This window comes from Entelurus aequoreus, linkage group LG09 (assembly GCF_033978785.1).
Source record: "Entelurus aequoreus isolate RoL-2023_Sb linkage group LG09, RoL_Eaeq_v1.1, whole genome shotgun sequence".
Classification (NCBI taxonomy): Eukaryota; Metazoa; Chordata; class Actinopteri; order Syngnathiformes; family Syngnathidae; genus Entelurus; species Entelurus aequoreus.
In genome coordinates this window covers 63,724,647-63,737,650 of record NC_084739.1, presented here as the reverse complement: position 1 = coordinate 63,737,650, position 13,004 = coordinate 63,724,647, and the positions used below count along the sequence as shown (strand labels likewise).

Sequence of the window (13,004 nt, the reverse complement as noted above, 5' to 3'; positions counted from 1 at the left end):
TTGTTCCATCTGGCTTTGAATTCTCCCTCGGTTAATCCTACGTACGTGTCGGATGTGTTAATGTCCTTGCGTGTTACCTTTGATTGGTAAACGACTGTTTATTATATACCGCCCAAACCTGTCATCCCTCAACAAGCGCAGCGAGATTGTATCAGCATGCCGTCACAGAAGGAAACACCACTTAGGTAACACATGAGCCAATCACCACGCCCCTACGCCTGCCTGTACCTACCCGTTCTACAATACAATACTACTGCACATGTCGATAAACTGACTGATTTATCAAGAAGCAATGACCCTCAAATTGTATGTCGATCAAATCGAGCCACTTAAGCAGGCACTATTTAGTAATACGAACACGGTGGACCTAAAAAGTTGGTCGACATTAGACGTAAGAGGGACTGACTTACACGGGTTCCATTGCAAATTACGTTAAGTTTGGAAAAACTGTTCGTGGTAGGTTAGGTCTTTCCTGCATAGATACAATATAGTCATAGTGTATAGTATATACACTATGTATACTATACACACATTGTACACACTGTACACATACAATTTGTACACACATTGTATACAGTGTATACAATGTGTGCAGCATATTCTGGGTGTGCAGGCAACTCAGATGCTCCCAAGTGAGGAGATTTTCTGTCGTAAGAAAATGTAGTGGGTGAAGGATGGTATAGAATATACTTTTATTCATCCCACAATGGGAAAATTATGTTGTTGTAGTACAAAACAAGTAGTAATACATACTGCACTAATATGTATAGATAAAAGATAAAATACATTTAAAAAACACTTACATCCGTATTGCACACCAAGATAAAAGATCACAGTAATCACATACGTATGTTGTAAAGTCTTACGGCTGTGGGTAGAAAGGACCTGAAGTAGCGCTCCTTCTTGCACTGTGGATGTAACATTCTGATGCTGAAGGAGCTCCTCAAGGCCTTCACAGTGCCGTGCATGGGGTGAGAGGGATTGGACATAATGGATGTTAACTTGGTCAGCATTCTTCTGTCAGCACCCTCCTCAGTGCTGTCTAGTGGGCAGCCTAGGATGGAGTCAGCTGTCATAATTAGTTTATCAAATCTATTCCTATCTCTGACCGTGCTGCCCCCTCCCAGCAAAAAAATCAAAAACATTTTCAAATTATTGTGCACGCATGTAAGCAAAGGCTATATTGCATCTTTTAAAGACATTGCATGCATTTAGTTATGCCAGCATTTACCAGTTTTGAACGTGTCCTAATGGTGGACCCCTTTCATACTTCTTATTGTCTTCTTTTCTGTCTGTAGCTCTCTGGACAGACACTAAATTACTGTCATCCCATTAGACTGCAGGCATATGTTGCATTTTCCTTTTAGCTCATGAATAGATTATTCTAGAGAACAAGAGGCTGCTCGAGTTCATGGAAAGCACTTGGCTTTGTTGTAGATAGAAATGAGAGGGATGAGGAATTGTGGATGAGTTGGTTTTGTGAGTATTTATTTATTCCACACGACAATGAGAGGAGTGTTTTGTTGCTCGGCACCTTATGACTTAGTAGAACATTTTAATGGTAAACAAATATCACAGTGTGTGCAACGATCAAACCTGTCTGTGGTTGGTCAGTGTAAGTTTGATGGCGCAAGGGGCTTGCAGACAACGAGCAATCTGACACTCTTAACGTCACACTGCCCCCACTGCAGTGCTTTCTGAGATCTCGCATTCAAGAGGTCGATAGTTTGGCCACAATGAGACTAATCAATAAAAAGGATTTGCACTGTTGAAAGAGGAGAAGTAACCCTGACAAGAAGACACACACAACGCAGACATAATAATCATAAACACACACATGCAGCCAAACATACGTTCATGTCACTGACTGTTATTTCCCAGCTTACTGTCCAAGCGAGAGTTGCCAAGAATGCTGAACTCGTTAGCATTTAAAAAGCCAGCTTTGAAACTAACATAATCTACAATTTATACCATTAAAGATTTGTTCTTTGATTTGACATTAATCAAAATAAAATATAGCAGGTAAAGGAATTCAAATATTTGGATGTTATTTTGGACCCTAAGCTAAAAATTGATGGCCATAGTATTCATTCATTTCATTTATTTATTTCAGGCAATGACATAAAAAAGTACAAAGTTGACGACACATAATCATATAAATTAATATAGTGCAAAAGGTAATGTATAGTATGTAATGCATGATTGTCCAGTTTTGCCTGAAAGGGAGTGGGAAGAAGATAATTTATTTAATCCCACCCCCAGTTCTCCATTCAGTGATTATTCACATGAGTTTCACTCTTACTTTGTTCAAGGATTATAATACCGATGTTGTATCACAGTGGCATTACCCCAGGTAACAATAATTATTACACTGTAACAATAATTTGTATATACAATATAGAAATAATGAATATAGCAACAATGGTAATAGACAACATAGCAATAATGGTAAGGAAACATTGAGCACATGTTACACTTTGAGACAGAGTATAGCAGCAGGTCAAATTAAAGACCCTCATCTCTATAATTGAACCAGACCCCATGTTTGTATAATAGTTTAAATCGATTAATAGTTTGGCATTGCTTGTGTTGTAAGTCCAGTTTGTTCCATAGTTTTACTCCGCATACAGACACACAAAAACGTTTACGAGTGGTTTGAGCTCTCGGCAGTAAGAAATATCCAAAGCCTCTCAAGTTATGAGCCTAAAAATGACTAAGACCATAAAAATAATTATAAACTGTTTCAGGCTTATTAGACCTTGTTCATCGGTTCAAGCTGCACAAGTTTACATGCATGCAATGATTTTATCCCATATGTCTGGGGTTAGTGCATCTGCCTCACAATACAAAGGTCCTGGGTTCGATCCTGCGCTCGGGATCTTTCTGTGTGGAGTTTGCATGTTCTCCCCGGGCCTGTGTGGGTTCCCTCCGGGCACTCCGGCTTCCTCCCACCTCCAAAGACATGCACCTGGGGATAGACTGATTGCCAACACTAAATTGGCCCTAGTGTGTGAATGTGAGTGTGAATGTTGTCTGTCTATCTGTGTTGGCCCTGCGATGAGGTGGCGACTTGTCCAGGGTGTACACCGCCTTCCACCCGATTGTAGCTGAGATAGGCTCCGGCGCCCCCCGCAACCCCGAAGGGAATTAGCGGTAGAAAATGGATGGATGTCTTATTGTGCCATGATCTGGGTAGAGGCCACAAAATGTGTAGTGAAGCCTCTGTTGTCGTTAAATAAACAATCACTAAAGATATTTGACCAAAAACCAATGAAGCATCATCACTGCCATATTACCCAAAAATATAACATGATGAGTTTTGGTAATTTTATACATTTCTCATTTTTGAAAGCTACTTTTAAGTGTCTTAATGGATTAGCCCCTGATGTGATGTGTATATAAATACAAAGATACAATAGTGAAGGTGTGCAGACTGGAGCTGCAGTCGGTGGGAGCTGTAGAGTGAAAAGGTGCCGGACGACTCTGGGTCATTCTGCGTTCTCAGTGAAGGCCACAACAAGAAGGTCCTGGGTTAGATTCCCGTGCATGGGGTCTATCTGTGTGGAGTTAACCCTGCGATGAGGTGGCGACTTGTCCAGTGTGTACCCCGCCTTTCGTGCTGCAATAGGCCTCTGCGTGATCTCAAAAGGGACAAGCGGTAGAAAATGAATGAATAGATGGATTAAAGTCAACATTACTGAGATTTTAAAATTATGTACATTGAAAGTAAATTGTGGACTGCAAATTATGTTGTTTTTTTTAGAATTAGCACATCCTTTGTCTTTCTGTTGTGATTCCATCCACCACTGGTGTATGTTTTTCTAATTCCTGCGCACAATTCACCACTAATGCATTACTGAATAAGCACAGACAACATATTAATTTTCTTTTCTTTGATTGAAACAGTATTGAGTTTAATACCAGCCATCAATAATTTGGTGAGGAGAAATTCGGTTTGTTAGCAGCATTGTAGATCTCTTGAAGCCCATGCAGTCACCTTCCTTTACACTCTCCCATATCAAATCTGTGTTCATCTGTATCAGTATATTCCCCACATTCCCTTTCTGATAAATCTGTCTTTCTACTTTTTATGTACGTTCAGTCTGCCTGCTTTGCCTTCTCTCTACCGTTCAGATGTTTACCTCATGAATACACATACCCTTATTGTATGGCATATTGTAATATTTCAATATAGTCTGTTGTTTTTTTTCTACACAGTCCGAGAATCGAGCCAGTCCCAAGAAGAGTAAAGAGACAGCTGTGGACCTGCTAGGCCTAGGTAAGACCTGCCAAACCCTCTCAATATATCATGAGAACATTTTCATAACACAATAATCGTTCAAATCAGATTTGAAGATCAGAAGATCTTATTACGGTTTTTGATAGATATTACAATCAATTGTGTTTATTCCATGTCTGACATTTAAATTTAGGATTCATACATGAGTCATAAAGAATGTTTGTAACATGGTATTGGTGGATGATCTATGATACAAAACCCAAAACCAGTAAAGTTGGCATGTTGTGTAAATCGTAAATAAAAACAGAATACAATGATTTGCAAATCCTTTTTAAGCTATATTCAATTGAATAGACTGCAAAGACATAAACTTAATGTTCGAACTGGTAAACTTTGTTATTTATGGAAAAAATATTAACTCATTTGGAATTTGATGCCTGCAACATGTTTTAAAAAAGCTGACACAAGTGGCAAAAGAGACTGAGAAAGTTGAGGAATGCTCATCAAACACTTATTTGGAACATCCCACAGATGAACAGGCTAATTGGGAACAGGTGGGTTCCATGATTGGGTATAAAAGCAGCTTCCACGAAATGCTCAATCATTCACAAACAAGGATGGGGTGAGGGTCACCACTTTGTGAACAAATGCGTGAGGAAATTGTCAAACAGTTAAGGAACAACATTTTTCAACGAGTTATTGCAAGAAATTTAGGGATTTCACCATCTACGGTCCGTAATATCATTAAAAGGTTCAGAGAATCTGGAGAAATCACTGCACGCAAGTGGCAAAGCCGAAAACCAACATTGACCTTTGATCCCTCAGGCGGTACTGCATCAAAAACCAGTAACACTTCAGAAAACCACTGTCAGTAACTACAGTTCCTCGCTACATCTCTAAGTGCAAGTTAAAACTCTACTACGCAAAGCGAAAGCCATTTATCAACAACACCCAGAAACGTTGCCGGCTTGGCTGGGCCCGAGCTCATCTGAGATGGACTGATGCAAAGTGGAAAAGTGTTCTGTGGTCTGACGAGTCCACATTTCAAATTGTTTTTGGAAACTGTGGACGTCGTGTCCTCCGGACCAAAGACGAAAAGAACCCTCCGGACTATTATAGGCGCAAAGTTCAAAAGCCAGCATCTGTGATGGTATGGGGGTGTATTAGTGCCGAAGGAATGGGTAACTTACACATCTGTGAAAGCACCATTAATGCTGAAAGGTACATACAGGTTTTGGAGCAACATATGTTGGCATCCAAGCAACGTCTTTTTCATGGACGCCCCTGCTTATTTCAGCAAGACAATGCCAAGCCAAATTCTGCACGTGTTACAACAGAGTGGCTTTGTAGTAAAAGAGTGTGGGTACTAGACTGGCCTGCCTGTAGTCCAGACCTGTCTCCCATTGAAAATGTGTGGTGCATTATGAAGCGTAAAATACGACAGCGGAGACCCCGGACTGTTGAACAACTTAAGCTGTACATCAAGCAAGAATGGGAAAGAATTCCACCTGAAAAGCTTCAAAAATTGGTCTCCTCAGCTCCCAAACATTTACCAATTGTTGTTCAAAGGAAAGGCCATGTAACACAGTGATAAAAAATGCCCCTGTGCCAACTTTTTTGCAATGTGTTGATGATAAGTTAATGATTATTTGTTAAAAGAAAAAACGTTTCTCAGTTCGAACATTAAATATCTTGTCTTTGCAGTGTACTCAATTGAATATAAGTTGAAAAGGATTTGCAAATCATTGTATTCTGTTTTTATTTACAATTTACACAACATGCCAACTTCACTGGTTTTGGATTTTGTATAATGTACACAATCTATTGCAGTATGGAGCTGTCTACTAAACTGTAAGCTATTTTAACTACGGCAGAATATATTTAAAAATAAACTAGACCCAGTGAAGCTAATGCCTGGATTTCGAAAAAAAAAAGGCCAATTCAGAGTCTGGCACATGCAGCAATGGTGAGTTCTGAATGGACATCTCTATAAGGAGTTGTATAAAATATTGAGACATTTGAGGATACAGTCAGTGGTGTTTTGGTAGATCACATCTGCACAATGGAGAATAGGATGTAACAGTTGTGATGTTCTTCTTTTTCTAACTTGAAATGAAAACCAATTGATTGATTGGTAGAAAGTGCCCAAACAGCCATACATTATCTTGGGGGTTTAAAAGTAAACTCAGGGTTCATCTATCGAATGTTTTTCAATACATTAACTTGCATTAGTGAAGTTATATTGCTAACATTAATAAACTAGATAGATAAACCATATATTACATCATAGAGCATTTTTTTCACATTAAGAACAAGCCTGTTGTAATTGGACCACTGTTGGACAGTATTAAACTCATGTGGCAAATTATATTTAACTTGTCATATAACACAATTGATATTTAGATAGGCTCCTGCACCCCCCGCAACCCCAAACGGGACAAGCGGCAGAAAATGGATAGATGGATGGAAATGGTAAGCTTAAAGATGAACATGGCAGAATGAGTACAATTGAGGTAAACTATTAATAGAAATAAAGTAAAGAAGTGGACCTAAAACAGAATCTATTTTGAAGATAACAGTTAAACAAGAGGACGGCGTTTTGATGCAGGCCAAGATAATGCGGTTTGTCCAGGATAAGATGATAATCAACTCGGTCAAAAGCTTTTGACAAATCAATAACAAATTTCACCTGTAAATTGGCCGGTGTCAGATGCAGAAAACAAGTCTCTTTTTTTTATTCAAGAAGAGCTGTAGGTGTAGACACAAAGGTTGAAAAAGGGATTTATGTGGAAATAAAATGTTAGCTTCAGTGACATAAATACATAATTGATGAAAAATGTGTTTTTCACATTTAGACAATAATTATTGGGTCTCCAACTTGGAAAAAAGGAACAACTCAGGCATACTTCTTTGCGAAGGGAAAACAATGGATAAGTCAGACAAAGGATACATCCGTGTGTGAGCAGCAAATTTCTAAAATTTTTCTTGCAAAACATCAGCCCCAGCACAACTAACAACACATTCCATTATACACATCATGAGGCATGTTTCGATGAGTAGAAATAACATATTCAACCATGAAATAAGGGTTTGTATGCAATGTACAAGAAAGTGCTAACAAAAAGCATTAGAGAGGCGAGTGGGATCATCTTTTTTGCTGTTGGGAAGGAACACTGCTTACAATCTCTTTAGTGATAGAATGCTATAGAATATGACATTGAACATAGGTCACATGCTCGATTCAAACCTATGCCATTTTGACCCACATTATGAGCAGTAAATGCCAGGAATTTCTGCTCCATGTTTGTTGACCCTAAAGACAAACAATACAAGAAAGAAAGTACAAGATAAAGCCTTTCAACTATAAATATGGTAAAATTATACACACTTTTTAGGCTCTTCTGTTTGTGATGTTAGAATGTTGACAAAATGAAGAACTAATGATCACTGACTAAAAAATGACAATGCAGTTGCATGCAGCATGCAGAACTGGACTATAAATACATGATCCACACATTGCAGCCTTGTTGAGAAGATGAGATTTCACACATAATCAATAATTCCAATACGCTTCAGTATTCTTCCCCACTCTTCCTCCCATCCCCCTCCACTATGTCTCTGTTTACTTTACAACTGTAGCCCTCTGGCAAAATGGATCCTACACATCTTACTGTTTGTTTAACCAGATGAAAACAATAGTCCTCCTATTTTCATTTCCATTTGCTTTGATTGTTCTCTTAAAAGCAGTACTGAAATTGTACTGAAATTGAATTGAAATTTCAATCTTTATGTGTGACGTATAGGGATGTCCGATAATATCGGGCTGCCGATATTATCGGCCGATAAATGCTTTAAAATGTAATATTGGAAATTATCGGTATCGGTTTTCTTATTATCGGTATCGGTTTTTAAAAGTAAAATGTATGACGTTTTTAAACGCCGCTGTGTACACGGACGTAGGGAGAGGTACAGAGAACCAATAAACCTTTAAGGCATTTCCTTTACGTGCATGCCATCCCAGTCACATAATATCTACCGGCTTTACTCATTACGAATTAATGCAAGGCATACTTGTTCAACAGCCATACAGGTCACACTGAGGGTCGTGTATAAACAACTTTAACACTGTTACAAATATGCGCCACACTGTGAACCCACACCAAACAAGAATGACAAACACATTTCGGGAGAACATCCGCACCGTAACACAACATAAACACAACATAAACACAACAGAACAAATACCCAGAATCCCTTGTAGTACTAACTCTTCCGGGACGCTACAATATACACGCCCCCGATACCCCCTACCCCCCCACCTCAACCCCACCCACCTCAACCTCCTCATAGTCTCTCTCAGGGAGAGAATGTCCCAAATTCCAAGCTGCTGTTTGGATAGCTAGATAGATAGTACTTTATTGATTCCTTCAGGAGAGTTCCCTCAGGAAAATTAAAATTCCAGCAGCAGTTTACAGAATTGAGATCGAATATAAAAAGTAAAAAGTAAATAATGGGGGTATAAATGGAAATAAAATTGAAAAATATTACAATAAGAATAAAAATAAAAAGCAACAATGAGAATAAAAATATAACAGTAAAATAAGAATATAACAAGAGGAACTAGGGAGTAGTGACCATGTTATGAAAAAGTATTGCACTGTTATTGTTTTGAGGCATGTTAAAAAAAAAAAAAAAGCACTTTGTGACTTCAATAATAAATATGGCAGTGCCATGTTGGCATTTTTTTCCATAACTTGAGTTGATTTATTTTGGAAAACCTTGTTACATTGTTTAATGCATCCAGTGGGGCATCACAACAAAATTAGGCATAATAATGTGTTATTTCCACGACTGTATATATCAGTATCGGTTGATATCGGTATCGGTAAATAAGAGTTGGACAATATCGGATATCGGTAAAAAAGCCATTATCGGACATCTCTAGTGACGTATAAAGGGAATAATTACCCTCTGTGAGATGTTCTTTTGTGTGCATAAGATGAGTTGCAAGGATCAAGGCTGGGTTAGGGATGTGAGAAAGATGTGAAATATGGCATCTATCCATTCATTCATTCTTCTACCGCTTATATTGCACTTGGGTTATACTTAGTAAATACAATAGTGTGTCTTGTTTGGGTCTCTTTGTGGCATAATGCATCAAATCAAGATTTATAGCTGAGATAGGCTCCAGCGCCCCCCGCGACCCCGAAGGGAATAAGCGGTAGAAAATGGATGGATGGAAGTTGAAAGTGTCACAAACATTATTGCACGTTGTGCTGTTCAGACGTTACTATTAAATCACGCAAATGTCCTCAGACATTTTGGCAGTGGCGGGCTGTGAATTTGGCACCTGGGCCTTCACTAGGGATATAAAACAATAATATTATCGCAAAATATTATACTATGGCGTGGCATTAAAGACAGAGAGGCATTTTGAATATTGAGGATAAATACCAGTATTACTGAAGCAGGAAATCAAGTTAACCAGTTAGTACTTGTGGTCCACGTAGCAAATTATCTAAAGTATTTTTTGGAAAATTGCACTTTTTTTTAGGATTTGGCCCTTCATCCACAATTCTCATGTGAGACAAGAACACACCTGTGTTGTCATTTTCTGTGCATTCTCGAATAGTAAAAAACTATGGAGCAGTAAAAAAACTGCAAACACAAGGCGGCGATATTCATGCTGTAAGTATATATGCAATGTAGTAACTGGTATATTCATGATAACTTGTAATATTAACAGCCTTGTGGTTATTTTAAGCATTAGTTCAGTTCAGTTCGGTTTATTTATTTATGCAGCACATTTAAAAACAACCCCAGTTGGCCAAAGTGCTGTACAGACATAAGAACCAATTTGAAACAAAAAAAGGGCAGGTAGTGTCATATTTACATTGTAACACAGAAGGATGAATAAAATACAATAGTAAAATATACCATAAAAGAAGTGCAGAATATATCACCTAAAAGATTACAATGTAATAAATAATACAAAAATGTATAAAACAAGAAATAAAAAACAACCAAGATATCCTGCCTAACTGGTTTTGAACACCAGGTAGTAAGAATATGTTTTTAACCTAGATTTAAATTGGCTCAGAGACTGGTAGGATTTAATAGATAGTGGAAGATTGTTCCACAATCTGGGCCCTGCCACTGAGAAGGCTCCATCTCCTTTGGTTTTGAGTCTGTTTTTTGGGACAGCCAGGAGTAGCTGGTCTAAAGACCTCTGGGTCCTGCTGGGAGAATAAGACTGCAGCAGTTCAATTAGATAGGCCGGGGCTACTTGGTTTAAGCATTTCCAAACAATAAGTACAATTTGAAAATGCACTCTAAAAGTAACTGGGAGCCAATGAAATGAGGCCAGTACAAGTTCTGCAAGCGCTGCAGCTGCTGGAGAAAGCCCTGATCCAGGCCTACGTACAAAGAATTACAGTAATCCAGGCGCAACGTCACCAATGCATGGGTTGGTCTTTCAAAGTCAGCCTGTTGAAGATACTGTTTTATTTTTGCAAGGAGTCGTAGCTGAAAGAAGGTAGATTTAATGGCAGAGCTCATTTGTTTGTCCAGCTTAAGCAAGCTGTGAAAAATAAATCCAAGGCTCCTTGCTAATGTGTGGCAATATGAGGACAGAGGACCAATAGCACTGTCATGACCTTGCAGCGGGTTTGTTTGACCAAATACAACCATTTCTGTTTTATTTTTGTGTAAGTATAACAAATTGGCCCCCAACCATTCCTGTACATCATGCAAACAGTTCTGCAGAGTAGTCATGGCAACCAAACTGGTTATTGCTTACTGTTGCAGGCAAATATATTTGAATATCATCTGCGAAGCAGTGAAAAGAGACATTGTGCATGTATAAAAGAGGACATGTGCCAAAATTGAACCTTGGGGTACACTATACTTAAGGGCAGACTCAGAGGAGGAGTATTCCTTAGGTTTGCAGAAAAACCCCTGCTGGTAAAAAATGACTGGAACCATTTTAGAGCTGTACCCCTTAATACCCACACAAGACTCAAGGCATGTTAAAAGAATGCTGTGGTCTACCGTATCAAAAGCAGCAGTCAAATTTAAAACCACAAGAACTGAAGATTGACCTGGGTCCACAGCTAAAAGTCATTAAAAATTCTTAAAAGGGCAGTTTCTGTGCTATGTTGTGATTTAAAACCATAATGAAAATGTTCCCCATTATCATTTGAGTTAAGATAAAAAATAAGTTGATCATAAACAACCTTCTCTAGGACCTTGGATCAAAATGGCAACTTTGAGATTGGTCCAACATTTGATCAAATATTGGGGTCAAGGTTATTCTTTTTGATTAGTGGCTGGACCACATCATGTTTCAAGGAGGTTGGGAAACATCCACACCTCAGGTAAACATTTACTAGATGAACAATATAAGGCCCAATAGAGTTAAAAGCAATTTTAAAAGCCAACATGGGATACTGTCCGGTGGACATGGAGAGGGTTTTTATCCGTTGAACTACTTTTGTGTTCACTTCAGGTTTGAAAATAAACGTTTAGTGTAACCTCTGCTCCCTCTAAATAAAGCTAAAAAAAAACATTTACCCTCGTTTTAAAGCAAATTCTGAGTTTAGGAAAATGTTCACCATAGCCTTTTTTCCAAATACTTTGTTTTGAGCCACCCAAAACTCTATTTCTTTCTAAAAAAAAAAGGTCCAAATACATTGATTTTCATAGCTCTCTGTGTGTGTGTGCGTTCAGACATACCACGGTATGGGGGCTGCGTGGGGGTTCCAGGTTCAATCCCAGCATCTGCCATCCTAGTGACGTCTGTTGTGTCCTTGGGCAAGACACTTCACCCTTGCTCCTGATGGGTCATGGTTAGCGCCTTGCATGGCAGATCCCACCATCAGTGTGTGAATTTGTGTATGAATGGGTGAATGTGGAAATAGTGTTAAAGTGTTTTGAGTACCTTGAAGGTAGAAAAGCGCTATACAAGTAAGGCTGCAGCTAACGATTATTTTTCTATCGATTAATCTATAGATTATTTTTTCGATTAATCTGTTGATCTATAGATTATTTTGCCTTTTACCGATTATTTTTTTATTCAAAATGAAGATGAAAAAATAAATGTAGGCCAGTTTTTTCGAAAGGCATGGCTTTTATTTACAAAAAAAAAGAAGTATGGCCACTCAGTCAACATTGACAACAACATGACTAAATATTCTGTAACAATGTAAACATTTAAAAACTTTTAACCTTTAACAAAATTAAAAGTAGCTTATTTGCTTTTTAATGTGCAAATATAAAAGTCAACATCCAGTGCAAATCTTAATATTCTGCAATAGTATAAGCATTTCAAAAGTAAAAGTATTGCTTATTTTGCTTTAAAATGTGCAAAAATAAAGATAAACATCCAATACAAAAAAGTGTAAAACGAAATATTCTGTAACAACAGTGTAAACATTTCAACAAAAGTGGAAGTATTGCTTATTTGCTAAATTGTGCAAAAATAAAGATAAACATCCAATACAAAAAAGTGCCAATCTAAATATTCTGGAGCACTGTAAACATTAAGTATTGCTTTTAAAATGTGCAAAATAAACATCCAGTCCAACACAGTACACAATAACAAATTCTACTCATTCCAGTGAGTGACTAACAGTTGTAATGAAGAAAGGTTAGCATGTCTACATGCTCTGTTTCTTTTCTTGTTTACAATATTCCCAGCAGCTGAAAATAGGCGCTCAGAAGGGGTCGATGTGGCTGGAACTGAGAGGTAATTAGCCTTCACCTC

General features: G+C 38.1%; 1 protein-coding gene across 1 annotated transcript in view; it reads left to right on the top strand.

The window, feature by feature from the left end:
• Positions 1-2,814: 2,814 nt before the first annotated feature.
• The window catches only part of LOC133657013 (stromal membrane-associated protein 1-like), a 63,945-nt gene continuing 53,755 nt past the window's right edge, over positions 2,815-13,004 (top strand). Inside the window, exons 1-2 of the mRNA XM_062057891.1 lie at positions 2,815-2,823; positions 4,219-4,279. Of these exons, the coding sequence (XP_061913875.1) occupies positions 2,815-2,823; positions 4,219-4,279 (70 nt within the window). The remainder of the gene's footprint in view (positions 2,824-4,218; positions 4,280-13,004) is intronic.